At 40.4% G+C, this 19,546-nt stretch overlaps 1 protein-coding gene across 3 annotated transcripts in view; it reads left to right on the top strand.

Annotated features, from left to right (window-relative positions):
- RAI14 (retinoic acid induced 14) overlaps nucleotides 1–10,270 on the top strand; it is a 116,976-nt gene extending 106,706 nt beyond the window's left edge. For all 3 annotated transcript variants that reach the window (XM_083357306.1, XM_083357305.1, XM_083357307.1), the window contains 4 exons: nucleotides 1,979–3,517; nucleotides 4,075–4,224; nucleotides 6,421–6,486; nucleotides 7,803–10,270. In XM_083357306.1, the coding sequence (XP_083213432.1) occupies nucleotides 1,979–3,517; nucleotides 4,075–4,224; nucleotides 6,421–6,486; nucleotides 7,803–7,904 (1,857 nt within the window). In that variant the 3' untranslated portion in view covers nucleotides 7,905–10,270. The remainder of the gene's footprint in view (nucleotides 1–1,978; nucleotides 3,518–4,074; nucleotides 4,225–6,420; nucleotides 6,487–7,802) is intronic.
- The last annotated feature ends 9,276 nt before the right edge of the window (nucleotides 10,271–19,546 follow it).

The raw sequence follows: 19,546 nt of genomic DNA, 5'->3' as shown, positions 1-19,546 counted from the left end.
ATGTGATCCGTATGGCCAGCCCCAACCTCTGCAAGTGGAGCACGAATCAGCACGTGCTGAGAAACGCCGATCTCACGCTCCTGCACTCTCCCTCGCTCGGTTTCAGCTTCCCTTGCTAGAAGAGAAAGCAGGCTGAAACGGAGTGAGGGAGATTGCCAGGAATGCGAATCGGCTGATCTCGCGCTGCTGCAATCTGCCTCGTTTCAGCCTGCTTTCTCTTGTAGCAAGGGAAGCTGAAACCGAGCGAGGGAGTTTGCACGAGCGCGAGATTGGCCGATTTGCATTTCTGGCAATCTCCCTCACTCCGTTTCAGCCTGCTTTCTCTTGTAGCAAGGGAAGCTGAAACAGAGCGAGGGAGTTTGCAGAAGCGCGAGATCAGCTGATTCGCATTTCTGGCAATCTCCCTCACTCCGTTTCAGCTTGCTTTCTGCAAGAGAAAGCCGGGCTGCAGGGCCGCCTCCGCGGGTACTGCTCTAATGCAGAGAGGGAAGGACAAAGAGGAAGGAAGGAAGGAAGGAAGGAAGGAAGGAAGGAAGGAAGGAAGGAAGGAAGGAAGGGACAATGGGAGAGGGAGAAAGAGAGAGAGAAGGAGAAAGATTTTTTTTCTTGTTTTCCTGCTCTAAAAACTGGGTGCGTCTTATGGTCCAAAAAATACGGTAGCTTGGATGAGAATCTCCCTTCATGTTACAACAACAAAAAGCTAAGAGAAAAAGAGACTGACTGGCTCAAAATCATCCAGTGAGCTTCCTTAGCTGAGGTTGGGCTTGAACTTGCATCTCTCCAGTCTAGATCAACACCTTCACTATTACCCACACTGGCACAACTCTGCCATTCTCTGTGCAACTGCTTAGCGTAGGGCAAAAGTCTCTGCATTTTTCTCCATGAAGCCTGAAAAAATCATTTTCCGTCTTGCCTTGCAAAGGTAAAAGCCTTTTATTCTATCAGACTAATCAGGAAGCAACATCTGTTCCCCCTTTAGCCATGTGGAGATGAGTGCTCCATGCAAAACCCAGTTGGGGAAACTGAGCTTGCTCATCTACACATTAGTTTTCTTTCTGTGCACCTTTTGCTTCTCCCTACTCCCTTCATGGAGAGACACAGGGTGGAGACACGTTTTTGTGTCTTGGGGATATGTGATTTAGCCTTACTAAAAGCCCACCGTGACATCACCTGGAACACATTCAGTTTCCCATCCCCTCTCCCATGTCCTCATGTTTGTGGTTTATGCAGTCAGTATCGTTATCTTCAGTCCTTTGAAATCAGAAATACAATTCAGACTGCCTTGGAAATGGGAACTCTTGGAAACAGCCATATCATCCTTCTGGCAGAAGCGGAGGGAGAGGCTTGCTGGCTGAATGGAAATCAAATGTTGACCCCATAATGATCAAAGAGGGGAGAAAAAAATGTAGCTCCTTGTCTTCTTGATGGGGAAGGAATTCTTGGATCCCATTAGAATTAGACCTAATTGGTTTTTTTTTATTGAAAAGTTTTTCAGTACATTTTATCTTTAACAAAACAAAACCCCTCCCAACCCACCCCAACACTTCCCTCCCTCCCCTTCCCCCCTCCCCGACTTCCCAGAGCTAAATAAAAGGTATAAAAGTAGAAACAATCATAATCTACCATATGCAAACAACAATAAGCTATTAAATCTGTCGCACTTTAACTCTTATAAAATGACTACAAGCAATATAAATATCACATCAATACTTATTCAAATGCTAAATGAAACTTTTTAGTCCCATATTTATTCTGGATGTAATCAATCCATTTTTTCCACTCCACAATATATCTCTGTTGCGAATGGTCTTTCAAATACGCTGAGATCTTTGCCATTTCCGCCAGGTTGGAAACTTTTAAAGTCCATTCTTCTATAGTCGGCAGTTCTTCCTTCTTCCAGTATTGCCCTACTAAAAGTCTTGCTGCCGTAATTAAGTTAGACCTAATTGTTGAATGCTGCCCTCTGCTGTCTCTGCAGGCAAGAGCCATCAAAACAGAAGATACAGACACCACAATGGAATCTTCTTGTTCCACCCACACGGAATTTGGTGCCTTCTCTAACAGGCTGAGTGAAGGCTCGGCAGTATCAGCTGAGGACATAAGCACCTCTTCCCTGATTCTGGCACAGGCTCAGGAAGAAGCAAGCCCTAATGAATTAAAAATTAAACACTTACAAGACAGCTTAGAAGAAGTACAGAAGAGACTAGATAGTTCAGAAGCAAAGAGGTTGCACTTGGAGTCACAGCTTCAGTCTAGCGTGCTGGAGGAGGGTCCTTTGTTAAACAGCTCAGAAATTTCAGAGAATGGCTCTGACCTCAGTCAGAAACTGAAAGAAACTCAAATCAGATACGAAGAAGCAGTGAAGGAGATGCTGCATGTCCAGAGACAAATGAAACTGGACCTGGTAACTTCAGAAGGCAAAGAGCCTGACCTGCAGGAGGTCAAAACAACGTGTGAAGAAGTTGAGCTGCTGAAGGAAGAGCTGAAGAAAGCTCAAGAAGACCATGAAATGCTGAAAGTGAAGGTGAAGGAACTAGAAATGAAGCTGGAAGAATGGGAGACAAATGCAGCTGGTATAATGTCTGTGGAAGAATGCGAGGAGATGAAGAACTCTTACTGTTCAGTTATTGAAAATATCAACCAAGAGAAGGTGTTGCTAATTGAAAAATATAAGGAAGGGCAGGAAGAAATCAAAAAGCTTCAAGACAGACTGAAGGCTCAGATGGAATTAGGGCAGAGCGATGAAGCTGAAGAGGTGAAGGTCGCAAAGAACCAAATGATAAACAAACTCAACAGGCAGGTTAGTGAACTTTCTCAAATGTACAAAGAAGCCCAGGCAGAACTCGAAGATTGCAGGAAGAAAAGCACTCCAGAAGACATAAGTTCCAGATACATACCTCTGGAGGAATACGAGAAGCTCATGGAGGCCACCGTCTCACAGAGAGAACAAGCTGAACATGCTTTATTGGAGATGAAGACACAATATACAAAAGTGTTAAGTGAAGTGACGCAACTCCAAAACTTGGTTGATACTCAAAAGAAGAATTCTGTCTCCGTCACGGAACATCTTCAAGCAGTTACCGCTCTCCAGACCTCAGTGAAGGAGATGGAAGAAGAAATAAGTGAGCTCAAAGAGCAGATTCTTCATAAGGAGAGTGAAGTACAGCGTCTGCAGAAGGAGTTGTTGGAAGAAGAAGCTGCAGTGTGCGAAGCCATGGTGCCTAGAGTATTGTACGAGGAGCTCCAGTCTTCTTCAGAAAATGAAGTCAACTCCTTGTCATCCAAGCTGAGCGATTTAATGAAAGAAAAGGAGACCTTGTCTGCCAACCTTGCACAGTTGAAGAAGGAGATCTCACAAGTGAAAGGGGAGAAGGAGAACCTCCAAGCTCTTCTCCAAGCCAGGGAAGAGGAAATCAAAGGACTACTTCATCAGTATCATAAGTCTCAAGAAGAACTCCTCGAAATGAAAAAAGCTTCTGAGAGTGCCTTAAAAAGGGATGAAGACAAAGATAAAAAGGTTAGTTGTTCTGACATCCCTATCGGGAACAGCTGGGTTTCCCATGGTCCAAATGCACCCCCAGAAGGCATGTTCATCCCCTGATTACTTGGACATGCTTGCAAGATGTTACGGTGCTAGGTTCTTTGTGGTTATTAGAGAATCCTGGACTAGAGTGGATTCCTTGCCAGTAACAGAACTAGGATGTGAATGCAGAAATGGTTTCCTATGCTCCAAGATGGTTATACACAGTATCTCTTGCATGAGCTTGTTTTAGGGAGTTTGAAGAAATAGACCCTCATCCCCCATGTGTATTTTTACAGAAAAATCTGGTTGTAAAGGGTGATTGGTGCAATCACCATAAATACATGCCAAGCACCCAATTTTTTTATCATGTAACTGGGGGATGCTGTGATGTTTGTAAAGATGAGGACTACCTTTGCATTATGATTAAACAACCATCTGCACCAAGGTGATGATAATGAAGGTTGTTTCCCCACCTTTAAAGCAGAACTCACCAGTGCCAGGACTTCGATGTACTCTGGGATAATGAAGTTTTTCCTTTTATTCTTTTATAGATAACAGACATGTCCAAGGAAGTTACCAAGTTAAAGGAAGCATTGAACAGTCTTTCCCAGCTGTCTTACTCAACTGGTACACCTAAACGACAAAGTCAGCAGCTGGAGCTGTTGCAGCAGCAAGTGAAGCAGTTACAAAACCAACTGGCTGTAAGTTTATAACTTTCTTATATAGAATTGCTTACTTTTGTAGTTGGAGACCCAAATTCTCCTTGGGATGAAACTGGATAAACACACTCCTTGATTTTTGACTGTAATTGAGTCTGGAATTAAAGTCATAAGCTGGGTCGGTTGTTAAGCAGGTCCGACTTTTCTTGTGGTAGTCATTAAGTGAATCACTATGATTGTTAAGTGGTTGTTAAATTAACAACATAGTCATTGTGAATCCATTGTCCGCAATGGACTTTTTTTTTGCTGAAAACCAGTTTCCGGCAAAAAAATATCATAAACTATAGTCATGCAACCATGGGATATTGCAATTTGATATAAGTCTGGGCTGGTTGCTGAGTGCTTAATGCAATCATGTCATGGCGGAGGGCAGGGGCATCGTAACTTTGAATCTTGAGTTGTAAGTAGTCCTGGGGAGGTTTGTCATAAACTTTGAATATTTGCTAAGCAACTGGTCATAAGTCGAGGATTACATCCTCTGATATCAGGGACAATCTCAATGAGATACATAGACTTGGTTTGTCCATTGATTTTTTTTATTATTACAGAGCAGTGACAGATTCTTTCTGCCATGCCAGTTCTCGTTTTCTTGTCGCAAAAAGATCTTTTTTAGTTCTTTCAAATCAGTGTGGGAACTTGCCTGTAGAATTGTAGGATTCTGAGATGGCAAACCAGTTGGAGCAACATAACATTAAGTCAGGATACACCGTGGACCCAGTTTTTGTATCTGCTGATTGTGCTTTGTACCTTTGCCTGGTTCTGTAAGGTATGCATAAGAGTGCCTAGCAGTTTCTGGAACATTCTGGGGTTGAGTGGTCATCACCTGCTTTAGGATGAAAGCATTTGCCCTGATTCAGCCAAATGAGCTATCAATGTGAATGCTTTCAATTTGGAAATTGGCAGCATGGCACTAAAGAGAACTCTCTTCAGAACCCCAGAGAAGGATCAATCTTGCTGAGATCAATTAAGAGGTTTGGCAAAGAACATCAGAGCCTCATGAGATTTCAATATCTTTTCCTTCCTTTATGATGGCCAGAAAGAGCTCTGCATCCCCTTGTTTTCATTTTTGACATTTTCTTGAAATGTCCAACAATGCATTTGTGCCTGCTTTTTCTGAAGGAGTGTATGGCTCAGGAGAAAGATAGGTGACATTTAAGAGCCAATATTACTACTGAAAGTTGAAAGATATCTATACCGGTAGTTCTCGACATACAACCACCATTGGAACCAGAATTTCCATTTGTAAGCAAGGCGGCTGTCAAGTCAGTCACGCCCAATTTTATGATCTTTTTTTGTCATGGTCATTAGGCAGATCACTGTAGTTGTTCAGCAGATTTGACTTCCCCAATTGACTTTGTTTGAAGGAAGCCAACTGCAGACGTGACCATCCCCAGGACCCCATAAACCCAGGATGCTGCAAGCCTTGCAAATACGTGTCAGATGCCAAGAACCCAAATTTGGTCCCTTGACTGTGGGGATACTGTAACAGTTGTAAATGCAAAAACCAGTTTTTGAGATACTTTGTTCGGTGCTGTTGTAACTTTGAACAGCTGCTAAAACAAATGGACTGGCTATAATGATACAGAACAGCTTTAACTAAACAGTGAATGGGTGCTTTCATTTTTTTTTTTAAAAAAATGGAAGACTGGGGTTTCCTTTCCGTCTTGACCTCCTGTTCCAAGGACTTATCCTCTAACTCAGGGGTCCCCAACCCCCAGGCTGTGGCCCACTACTGGACAGTGAGCCTTTCGAAACCAGGCTGTGAAAGTGGTGGGCACGTGCGCATCCCCACTTGTGGAAATGGAGCTGCGTGCGCATGCTTGCCAACCACTTGCGCGGAACCATCCCCTCAGACCCCCGCTGGTCCACAAAGCCAAAAAGGTTGGGTAACTCTGCTCTAACCCAGACCAGACGACCACCATTTTCTATTTTGCACACACAAGCCTGGGATAGGCAGGATAGAAAATGATACCAATTCACACAAGTCATAATTTGCCACATAAACAGTTGTGTCTGTCCTAGAATGGACAGACACAACTGTGCATGTGGCAAATTATGACTTGTGTGAATTAGTATCATTTTCTATTTGACATTACCTTGTTAGAAAACTAGACCAATGTTCCATCAGAATGCTAGTGCATGCTTGTTCATTTGTTGATTGATCATCTTTCTTTACAGGAAACAAAGAAGCAACATCAGGAGATAGTTTCTGTTTACAGAACACACCTGCTTTATGCTGTGCAGGTGAGAGGCTCCTTCCTTCAGTTCCCCTTGTATTTCCTTCAAGGACATCAGTTGGTTAAAGAAAGCAGTGCATTATATTTGTGGAGTTCTTGGTGCTCTGTGAACTTGGTTGGTTTTCTTTTTGCAGACATTTCGTTATCCAACTAGGTAACATCTTCAGTTTATGTAGGCAAACTTCCATCAAGATACAATTATTCTTTCTACACGAATGCCTACAACAGCAAGTCCTACAGCTCTGTTGCACTGAAGCTGTTACCTAGTTGGGTAGTGAAACATCTGCCAAGAAAGCAACCAACCTCACAGAGCACCCAGGACTCTACAGTTCAACCCTGAGTTATAAAATATTCTCTTGTATTGATTATATTTGCACACTGTTGTTAATAGTGGATCGTATAGGAAATGGAAATCAATCGGAATAGAGCTGGAAGGGACCTTGGAGATCTTCTAGTCCAGTCCCCTGCTCAAGCAGGAGATCCTATACCATTTCAGACAAGTGGCTTTCCAGTCTTTTCTTTAAAACTTCCAGGGATGAAGCACCCACAACTTTTGAAGGCAAGCTGTTCCACTGCTTGATTGTCCTCACTGTTAGGAAGTTTCTCCATAATTCCAGGTTGCTTCTCTCCTTGATTAGTTTCCATCCATTGTTTCTTGTCTTGCCTTCTGGTGCTTTGGAAAATAGGATGACCCCCTCTTCTTTGTGGCAGCCCCTCAAATACTGGAATACTGCTATCACGTCACCCCTGGTCCTTCTTTTCTCTAGAGTGGCCATACCCAATTCCTGCAGCCATTCTTCATATGATAAAGTCTCCAGACCTTTAATAATCCTAGTTGTTCTTCTCTGCACTTTTTCCAAAGTATCAACATCTTTTTTTGTAATGTGGTGACCAAAACTGGATGCAGTATTCCGGGTGTGCTCTTACTAAAGTTTATTAATGCTAATAAATGCTTCAGGAAGACACATTGCACACAACACAGAATAAATGCCTTTTCTAAATTGGTCTGGCCAAATCATTGTAAATAGCTGTAATTTGACTAAAGATATATATGCTATCATTTTAACTGGAATGATTGAGTAAAGGTTGCAATCTCAACTTGTTATATGTTTACAAAGGAGAGCATTTTGACATACATAACAGAGTGATTAACATTTATACTTTAGAGCATGATATTCATAATACAAAATGAATACTTGCTTTATTACAACAGAACAGTAATGATTGTAATATTACAAGTCAGTAATTAAGAATTTGGCTTACTTCTGTTTGCTCAAATATTATTAATATTGTTTGCCTTTACTGTTTTTTCCTCCTCTCTAGGGCCAGATGGATGAAGATGTCCAGAAAGTGCTTAAACAGATTTTAACTATGTGTAAAAACCCATCACAAAAAAAAGGTGAAACTGTTCTTGTGGATCCCTGATGGTGTTGCTGCTGCAGAATTTGAAACTCACCTTAGAAAGATTTCCAAAGTGCTAATTTTGCATCTTGGACACAAATGCAGAATTCTCCAGAGATTGCAGTTTACTATAAATCAGGGATGATCAACATCTGACCTTCAGTATTAGAATGTGGTTGTGTATTTTCATGGATTATGATGAGTTGAGGCAAACTTTCACCATTTTGGTTATAAGCAGCTGCACCATTTGAAGTTGGAGGCAGAAATTAATTGTTCATTTCCTGGTTATTTTTAAATAGATAAAATTACCTTCTTTATATTTTTAGACCTTCAGATGCCCAATATAATCTAGAAGCTAATGATAAGTAAGACAACTTTGCCTTGTTCAGTAAAGCCAGCTGCAGTGTTTTGTTTTTATTTATCAAGTAATTTATGGACTGTGAGAGCACCAAGATTTGTGATATGTATTAAATAGGTAACATAAAATATAGCCATGTACTAAACAGGTGTGGAACCATGGCCCTTTTATGACTTGTGGACTACAATTCCCAGAATTCCTGAGCCAGCATGGCTATCTCAGGAATTCTGGAAGTTGAAGTCCACAAGTCAGAAAAGGGCCATGGTTCCACACCCCTGTACTAAAACAAGTAAATAGTTCTGAAACAGCTAATTGCTAAAACCTCAGTTTCATTATCAGACAGGAAATAAACTTATCTATGCAAAATTTTGCAGTTCTATTGGAAATAGAACTTAGAAGAGGGAAAAGGGTATTTCAAATTCCAAGCAAGGGATCTGATTGAATCCATGATGTTTACAGTGAGTTAACTTATCTCACAGTTCCAAACCTCACTTTTGTAAAGAAAATAAAAATCTTCTCTGATATATTTTTACTGGCCCTCAAATTTAGAAAAGCCTTTATAATGAAATTTGTTTGCTTATGTAATACCTTTTTGCAATAGACTTTAATAAGAATTTACGCAATTGCTTTCTTGGTTTTCTCCCTTAACCCCTGCTCTGTAATAAAATTGGTGGGAGTAGTCCACTCTAGAAAAATTGTGCCGAAGTAGAATTGTCCGTGTATTTTAGATATGTTGTAGTTTTCCAAGATGCTGTAACAATTAAAGCAGAAAAAAACCCTGTTTCCAGAAAGGTTTGTCGTATTAAATTAACATAATATAGGGATGATTCTACAAATGTCAATGGTGCCTAAAAATCATTGTGAATGATGATAACCAATAGTATTAGAGCAGTGTTTCTCAGCCTTGGCAACTTGGAAGATGTCTGGACTTCAACTCCCAGAATTTGCAAAGCTGCTGCATCTTCAAGTTGCCAAGGTGGAGAAACACTGTATTAGAATATCATTTTGGGATAGCAGGAAGGAATATCTTTATCTTCTATTTTAAGGACATGTTTATACTGTTAATTGGTTTTTGGAATAGGTTTCAAAACTAGTGTGATCAAATTCCAAACTAGTGTGAGCTTGCCAAGGGTGTCAGTTATTTTGTGAAAAAATATCGCATAAATATAAGACTCCCAGTATTCAGTTGATGAATGGTATAACTTGCAGAATTAAATAGATTAAACCAATTTACGCTTCTAATGTAAACATGTATTTTCATGAGCGCTCATATTTCAGAAACTGACGGTGAATATCACGTTTGAAAACTTAGACAGCGCTGATTAAAGTTTTTAAACAGAATTGTAAAATGAATAAATGCATCACTCCAGGTCTCTCCATGGGTTAAAAATAAATCCCCAAATCTAAACAATCTATATTTTCCCCAAAGCAAAGAACCATTTTGTGTCTTTATGGAATAACTTAATTATAACACAGCATCACCCCTGCAAAGAACCTCAGTGACCTGTAATAAATGGCACGTAATTGTTCAGTATCTCAGGGCTACCACCTTCACCAGTCACTTACATTGTTCTCCCATTTGCTTTTCTTTTTCTTTTCTTCTTTTTTTCCTTTTCCTTTGTTTTTGTTTGTTTGTTGGGGGGGTTGGTACAATGAGCAGAATTTTGAACTCTTGGATCTTTTCCTTCTTTCTCATTATTTTTTCTGTCTTTCTCAGTATTTGAACAATCTAAGACAATATTTCTTCACACAGCACCTCTTTTAATACTTCGAGGGGGTTGGGAAACTTTTGCAGCGTTTACCAGCAAAACAAACAAAACATGATAACTAACAGAGGCTAATAAACACTGCCAGGTGTAACACTTGAGGAACCATTTTGTAGGTTTGTCTAACATTTTTATTTTGTTACATGTATTTATTACGATTATCCTTGTGGACACATTGGAAATTGTATACTATAGCATAGTAATAGTCCTTTGTACATTTACAGAAGTTTCCTTATTCAGCGAATAAAAAGGTTTTTTTGTCCATGTTTTCATTTCTAGATCTTTTGTGTAATGTTTTATATTAAGATACTGTGCTTCAGAAGAACCAAGGAAAAGTTTCTTCAGGGAACTCATGGAGATATTAGGAGGATTTGCAGAGGTCCTGATCTGAATCCACAACTAGGCTTCTGCTGCCAATACAACTGATAAGGCCCAAAAGAAGAGAATATAGAGTAGTTCAGGGCTGAACCTGTGGAATCCTTGGTCATGTTCTTGCAGACATTTTATTAGGAGTTGTGGCGCAGTGGTTAGAATGCAGTATTGCAGGCAAATTCTGCTCACAGAGCCAGCAGTTCGATCTTGACCAGCTCAAGGTTCACTCAGCCTTCCATTCTTCTGAGATTGGTAAAATGAGGACCCGGATTGTTGGGGGGAATAGGCTGACTCTAAACTGCTTAGAGAGGGCTATAAAGCACTGTGAAATGGTATGTAAGTCTTAAGTGCTATTGCTATTACCCAATTAGGTAACATTAATGCAAGTAAATGTGGGGTTGCTCCCTGTTTATACTGTATACAAGAAACTAAGGAGTTAAACAGTTAAGCAGAAAACAATTCCCTAATCAAGGAACTACCACTCTGTGTGTGTGTGTGTGTGTGTGTGTGTGTGTGTGTGTGACATTCCCACTAATACTGGCAAGGCAAGCTACTGCATATAGGGCTTAGTTTGGTGCCCAGATTGATTAAATATTCTTTGAGTCAATTTGGCTCCTGGTTATTTCATAGACACATCCACATGGTTTCCTTGTCTGTGATGGAGAAGGGCTCAGCTACTCTGAATTTGTTTTTTAATTATTATTATTTTAAAAAACCTAATTTTCTGGTCTAGCCCTGGAACTGGGTTCTGCTCCTGTTCTATCCAACTGCAAACTAGATTCAATCCTGCTTGGCTTTCTGAGGTCTTGACCTGGTATGTCTCCAATTTCTTGGCATTGCCCATTCTAATTCAACAATCCATCTTTGCTTATAACTTTTACTTAAAACTGATCCCAGGGGTTAATTTGGAAAGAATTGCAGTTTTAGCTGAAAATATTATAAAATCAAAATATAAAACAATTGATCAAGCATTGTGATTTCCTATTTTCCTTGCAGTGGACTCAAGGCTTTTATTTATTCATACAGTTTCCTAGATAAAGTACACACAGTTTTTTCATCTGCATTTTATCTTGAATATTAACCTCCTCCTAAAAAGGACTAAACCAAGTAATTCACAGATACAACACTAATGGGGAGCAATGAAATTTCTATGGCAAAATTCAAGTCTCAGAGACAGACCAAACGTGGTGACTTCAAGGAAAACATACTTTAGTTTTTTAGGTAACAGTATTGAAGTGGTTTGATACTATAAGTCATGGGTGTCAAACTCGCCACGTGATGTGTCGCAACGTATCACGACTTTTTGCCATTGCCAGCAATGGAGTGGGTGCGTATGATGAAACTGGCCCATGGGCCGGCAGTTTGACACCCCTGCTATAAGTGATTTGATACTATTATCTTTGGTGAGGGGGTGTTTTTTCAATTTGACAGTCTACCCTACAGACTAGGAACTTATTGGTGTTAATGCCTCCTTCCCAGTAGTAAACAAGTCTAATTTGGCTTAGCTTTTCAAGATCACCCAAGGTGTTGCATGTAGCTAGAAGACACAACTGAATTTAAGCATATGAAATGCCTTAGTCTCACCACAGCCAAGCCATTCCCCCGGGTGACATTTCTGAAGATCTCTCCAAGCTTGCGTTTCTGTACTTTTCAGCACTGACGCTGCAAATACACCGGTGTGGCCTCTGTTTCAATTTTACTATCAGTGAGATTTGACTTACCTTGGCTTAGTCTTTTTAAAGACTTGGTGAAGCTCCGTTTAACTGGGTCTTTTAAAGCATGGCTTAGATACACACTGATTAATCTGTTGCTGTATTGTATATGTAATTACATAGTACGGCATGACTCTTACAGCTGCAAAATGCTCTAAAAATAAGAGGCAGGTGGGCCAGCTTCCTCTGCGTGAAGCCTATAGGCCTGCCAGGATGGTGAGTTAACAGAAGAAATTGCATTGGTTTGTCTATAAGGAGACATAGCATTTATTCTGCAAGACAGATTCAATAAGCTGTCAACCTAAAAGGCAATATTGTTGAATTGCAAAAAGTGACCTTTTCTTCCTGAAGGCAAATCTAGAAGCAGGACAACAAAACTCATTCTGTCAGCTTGACGAGTTGCCCTTAGTAACCTGGAAGCTAATATTAATTATTAATTAATTAATAATTCATTAAGTTTTCACAGTAGCCATACTAGTTTGGGGAACTTTTAATTTGACTTTTCATTCTTCAAAAATAAAAACACAACACTAGGCCTGCAATATGGATGAAATGGTGTAGGGGGGAAGGGGGGAATTGGGGTCATACACTAGTTTGGTATAAAAGCAACTATCAAATGCAAGGAAACAATGTGCAGATGATAAAGAGAATGGTTTTTCTTAAACCCAGGGCCCTCCAGATCAGTGTTTCTCAACCTTGCTGGCTGGGGAATTCTTGAAGTTCACACAACCTCAAAGTGGCCAAGGTTGAAAAACACTGCTCCAGATGTTCTGGTTCTGCCCTTCCCAGAATCCACTTTATACATGAAGAATGCTGGAATGGAACAGCTGGAATCCCAGCAATAATCTACCCTGGGTTGTCCTCAACTTTTAAGTCACTCAGATGCCCACCCTCCAATTTCTATCTAATCCACATGGGAGGATAACGCAGAACTGGGACTTGGATATGGGTTATGTATGCTAGCCAGTGGGAGGAGGGGAATAAAGATGTGGCATTTTGTCCTGATTATAAGCTATTTGATGCTCTGGTTGTGGTTGAAAAGGAGGAACTACAGGAAGAGTGTCCTTGTCACCAGGTCAGTAAAAACAATGCTTGTGACCATGGCTACTGGACTGCTTGGGGGCGTGGCCTTTACTTGATCAAAAGTGATCTGCCCAGGTTTCTGAAGAATGGAAGGCTTGATGCCTTTTCCTAAGATTTAAAAGTGAGGTGAATGTGCCCAGCAACAGAACTGATTCCTGAAAGAAGGACAGTGGTTCCTGGGCAAAATGTTCAGGTAAGATGAGATCCTGTTGCTTACGCTCTTTGCTTTTATGCACAAAAGTGATTTTCTATATCAACAAAAGTTCTATATTATAGAACTATATTATAAAACTCAAATCTAGTATTGCTTCAATCCTTCGAAGTTGCTAAGTTACCAGGTAAGTCCTTGATTTACAACCACAACTGTGCCCCAAATTTCTGTTGCTAAGGGAGACCTTTGTTAAGTGAGTTTTGCCCCATTTTACCATCATTCTTGCCACAGCTGTTAAGTGAATCACCATAGCTAGGTCAGTAAGACAGTTAAGTGGATCTGGCTTTCCCATTGATTTCACCACAATGATGACTTGATAATGTATGATGACTCCATGTCATCCATTATTACTTTTTCTTCAGCAGGTAACATGTAAATAATAACCTTGATTGCTTTTAGAGGGCTGCTGCAAGTGTAGCTATGACAAGTGTTATAGTTAAATAAATTTAAAGTTAAATGAAATGAAATGAACCTTTATTGTCAAAGTGCAACTATGTGTACATTGAGATTAGCTGAGCCTCCCTTTGTGCTCCCACCCCCCAAAACACAGTGACAACAAACCCTCCATCTTACTAAACCATGTAAACCAACTACACCACATACCGGCCTCCTAAGTCAATTCTGCTTAAAATTCACAAAAGTTATTTCTCATTCAAAAGCCTAACAGCCCATGGATAAAAGCTGTTTTTCAGCCTGTTAGTGCGGCTGGCTATACTCCTATATTTCCTACCCGATGGTAGGAGAGTAAAGAGATACCGTCCAGGGTGTGAGTCATCCCTGAGAATTTTCCTCACTCTTCCAAGGCAACGAGCCCTGGCGAGGTCATCCAGTGGTGTCAGGGGACAGCCCACAATGTCTTGTGCTGTACTCACCACCCTCTGTAATACTTTCCTATCCGCGGCTGTCAGACCAGCATACCAAACCACAATACCATAAGAGAGGACGCTCTCTATAGTAGACCGGTAAAAGAGGGTCATTAGCCGTTGTTCTACCCTGTTCTTCAGCAAGGTTGACTCAGCCTTCCATCCTTCCGAGGTAGGTAAAATGAGGACCCAGATTGTTGGGGGCAATTAAGCTGACTTTGTAATAATGCCGCTTGGGGGGGTGTGTGAAAGCCCTAATAAGCAGGCATATACATAGAATGAAGGCTACTGCTAAGCTTGTAAGCCGCCCTGAGTCTTCGGAGAAGGGCGGGATATAAATGGAATTAAAATAAATAAATAAGACCCTAAGAAAGTGAAGCCTCTGTTGGGCCTTTCTAGCCACCTGGATTGTATTAACTTTCCAGGTCAGATCTTCACAGAGGTAGACTCCCAGTTCTAGAAGAACGTGCTGTGACTTTACTTGATGTGGATCTATGGGATCTGGTCTCCTGCAGTTCAGCAATACGGAGTTCTGCCTTATCCCTTGCATCTTGCACTGGCAGATCTCTTTGCTGGTTTATTGCATCAATCATGGTTAGTACTGCTGAGGAGTCATCTATATTAGAGTCCTTTAAGAAAATTGTGTATTTTGCAGACAGCCACTGGTAACGTTCATAAGCTGCAGATAGACGATCTATAGAGTCTCTTAATTCAGCATGATTATCATTAGAGTGCAGCAAAACTGACATGCAGTGTGCAGTTCTGTCCCATAGGTCTGACAGATTACTGGAGAATTCATCTCTAATTGTCTCATAGTTTTCTCTGAGTTTCTGGGTTGGTCTTATTGTACGCTTGGGTTTTACAGCAGAATCAGCACCCTGTATATCTATAAAGTTAATAAATGTCATAGTTCCAAAGCATCTGAGGGCAGGACAAGAAGTAATGGATGAAACGTATCAAAGAAACATCCAATTTGAGCAATTTTCTATCATTGAAAGAAATCAGTGGAACAGCTTGCCTCCAGAAGTTGTGGTGCTCCATCCTTGAGGTTTTTGGAAGGGAAAAAGGACAACCATTTATGTAGAATGGTACAGCTCGAGCAGGGGTTGGACTAGAAGGCCTCTAAGGTCTCTTCCAATTCTGTATTGTGACTGTGCTTGTCAAAAAGTTGCAAAAAGTGATAATGTGACCCCAAGATACTGCCACCATCATAAATATGAACCAGTTGCTAAGCATCTGAATTTTGGTCATGTGACCATGAGGATACTGTGAGAGTCGTAAGTATGAAAAACAGTCATACATCACTTTTTTCACTGCCGCTGTAACTTTAGTCACTAAACGAATGATTGTAAATCAAGGATTACTTATAGTGTATTGATTTTTCAAATGAAGCCTCATCCTACTTCTACAATTGAACAGAGCAATAGGAGGAACCATTGCACACACTACCAAATATTTTTTTAAAGTGGCCTTTTAAAAGTCTTTGTAACCTCTGGGGTGACATATATGGGGCATTTTTCAGAGTCTTTGGGATAAAAAACTGGGACTGTTATGAATGCCTGGGAGCTGAGCTCCTTCAAGCTTTTATCAGTGGAAGTTTATTCAGCAGTCAATATCCTTTTTAAGGATGTATTTCATGGTTAAACTGATTTGCACTAATAATCTGTTGTCCTTAAGAATCCTTAGAATTTCTGGTCTTGAATAAAGCTACATTATATAACATTTCTGCAGGAGGAAGCCGTGGGTGTATATGGGATATATATTAACACTCTGGCTGTAAACTAAGAAAAATATGGTGCTTTATATTTGCTTTTGTGTTTGTTTTTGAGACTGGAAATCTTTCTTCTGAGAAGTTTGCATGTTTGATAAGATCAAGTCCGTACCAAGATCAAGTCCTGCCTGTTGAAATCCCTGGGCTCTGTAATTGAAAATATATGTTAAATTCCCATTACTCTTTGCAATGCAATAATCATTATTTGCATGATTTATGTGAGGATCCTATTTGTATTCTGATTTAGATGGATGACCTACATCCAGCTGCTTTTGAAACTGTTCCAAATCATTCATGCCAAGAGTGTGGAGTGTATACCTGCATGCAAGGGAACTTAAATCAACCCAGTGCTCTTCTGGATATATATTTTAATTGCTTCTATATTGCAGCCCTCCTCCACTTTTTCTTTGCTATGTACTAACACTGGTTGAAAGCTTGCAAGCACTAAATTGACAACCTGTTGAATATAAAAAGCAGAATCAAATCATTTTGCTCTTTGTCAAGCACCAATTGCATCTCATTGCATCAGGAAGCTGGAGCTGTATATTTTGGACTTGAGCAATTGAATACAATAATTGAACTATTGAATCATTGCTTACTTTGTAATAGTTTTATTACTTCTCAGGTGCAAGCTTTTCTCAAATTCCTTCCTTCCTTCCTTCCTTCCTTCCTTCCTTCCTTCCTTCCTTCGTCTAAGCATTAAACCCAAGCTGTGTGACAACCAAATTATCTTTATCTTTTCATTCATAAAACCCAAGCCTTCTCTTCAGCAACTTCCACAATTCAGATTTCTCATGATTAAGAAGGAGGTGCAGGCAGAATAGAAAACTCAAGCTAGCAAACCAAGTCACATGTTAAAGGAAAAGCAAAATGCTGTCAAAATCAATGGTGAATTTACTTTGATTAGAATTATCTTCTTAAAGAATGGAAGGAAAACAGCTTCCGTAGGAAAATGCTACCAACTTCTAGATATTGCAATACAAAATAATATTTATTTAGTTCTTATAATTAAAAATCATTTAGCTCTTTAGTAGACTTTAGACATTCTAGCAGTTTTTCCCTGTGCATTTATGTAGCATTGATAGTAGATACATACTCTTGCTAGCAGTTAGGGGGACACCACTCCATCCAGCACTTCATGTCTCAATTGCCTAGGCTACCCACCTGCTTGTCTCCCAATTCTTTCAACTAAAACAGATCCAGAAATAGTATACCAAAGCAAAGCAATGGATCCAACTTAGACCTCAGAAGCATTTATTGAATATAAGATAAGATACAGCCCTGTACCTTCTTTAGATTATAATGTATAATGAAGGTATCAAAGTGTAGGCAGCTTCTGCCTTTTTTAAGATCAACCATCAACAGAATAGCAACAAGCAGTCAAGAAATATGCCAAAGTCTTGCACTCAGCTGAGCATCCATGAAAGCCATGACAAGGATATTCAAAATGTGTGATGTGTAGACCTACAAAGATCAGAATAGTGCAAACCATGTTATTCCCTATGATAGTGACACTCTATGGAAGTATAAGTTGATAGGAAGAATATTGAACACTTGTCAACTTTGGTGCTGGAGAAGATGCCTGAGAATATCATGGACAGCCAAGCAAACCAACTGATGAATCATTGAACAAATCACCCCAGATTTCTCACTCTCACAAATGATCAGGTTCAAATGAACATATTTTGAACAAATTATCACACTTTGGATACTTATGCAAAGGCCCAGTTCTCTGAAAACTCTAATGCTGGGAAAGGTAGAAAGAAAGAGACGACCAACAGCAAGATAGATGGACTCAGTTACAGTAACAATGAGTTGGAAGAGCAGTAACATTAGGTCAGGAACAGATCGTAGGGAATATCTATGTAGTTGCCAAGGATCAGCACCAGTTTGATGGCACATAGTTGCTTTCTTTGGAAGTATGCCCATTTGGTGGGAAATGGAGAGGATAATCTGCTATCACACAGCATCCTGGAAAATTTGAGAATGCAGTAGGAACCTATGTCTCTAGTTTGCCTTTTGGCAAGTGATGTGTAAGATTTAAGGTGCTGGTACTTACTTTTAAAGCCCTACATGGCCTAGGCCCGGGATATTTGCAGTACCGTCTGCTGCCGGGGACGACTTCCCATCGCCCAGTGCACTCACACAGAGAGGGCCTCCTCAGGGTACTGTCAGCCAGACAATGTCGGCTGGCGACCCCCAAGGGGAGGGCCTTCTCTGTGGGAGCACCAGCCCTTTGGAACCAACTCCCCCTTGAGCTTCGGATGGCCCCGGACCTCCGGTCCTTTCGCCGCGACCTCAAAACTTTTTTATTCCATCAGGCTGACCTGGATTGATGATGGGGTTTTAAATATGTTTTAATTTTTAACTGTGTAGTTAATTTATTTTGGGGCTGTTATTTAATTCTTTTTTTAATTTTTGTATTGTTGTTTTTTTATTGTTGTTAGCCGCCCTGAGTCCTTCGGGAGATAGGGCAGCATATAAGTCCCAAAAATAAATAAATAAATAAATAACTGGTCTGTCTCAGTGTACCTGTCCTATAATCTCAAAATGGTTTGGGAAAAGCTCTAGTATTTTCAGGCTTCATAAATTGGCTTTAAAGTCCCTCCTATCTGACAATTCTGTTTATTGGCAAATTATAAACAATACAAACATGGGGCACCTTAAATAAACATATGCAAGAAAGAGAATGCTCAGCCAGAAACAATTCTTCCTCATTAGTCTAATATTAGCCAATGGTTTTTTCAAAACATACTGGTCTGCTTAAGCAGCTGGTTTTATCAAAAGCTTTTTGGAGAAGCAAGGACATAGCTGACAGGCTAAGGCTACTGCACCTCATTGCCCCAGCTAGTTCCCTTTCATCCCAAATTGGCTCCAGGCGGAATCCATCAATAATTGCCTACCACTGTTTTCCTATCATCAGCCCTTGGAGATAGGCCAGGTAAAGGGATACTGCAAGGATTACAGAAATGCTTTTTTATTGTTGTAGTGTGTATTATCATAATCTTGAGATCCTGTCTAAATTTCTGTCCTCTTTTATACTGAAGAAAATCAAGGTGGGACTATGTTGTGTTTCTCATGCTTCTTTCTACCTCAAGACCTTGCAATTGCTTATCTAAGTTCCTCCTTGATACCTGCTGTTCCTTTCCCCATGAACAGCCTTCTCAGACCTTCCCCAAGGTCAGTTCTAAAGGCTTTGTACTTACTTAAGGCTCAAAGGAGACCCGGAATCTGAGTAAATGGATAGGATTAGAGTTAGCATCACTGCCAGATAGATGCTAACTGGCCGACCAACCACACTCAATGTGTAGTCCTCAATGGAACTGTATCCATATGGAGGGAAGTATGCAGTGGGGTACCCAAAGGCTCTATTTTAGGCCCAGTACACTTCAACATCTTCATCAATGATTTGGATGAGGGTATAAATGGGGAACTCATCGAATTTGCAGACAACACTAAGCTGGCAGGAATAGCCAACACTCCAGAAGATAGGCTTAAGATACAGAAGGATCTTGACAGACTTGAACTTT

This window comes from Vipera ursinii (assembly GCF_947247035.1).
Source record: "Vipera ursinii genome assembly, chromosome: 2".
NCBI classification, from domain to species: Eukaryota; Metazoa; Chordata; class Lepidosauria; order Squamata; family Viperidae; genus Vipera; species Vipera ursinii.
This window is presented reverse-complemented; position numbering and strand designations above follow the sequence as displayed.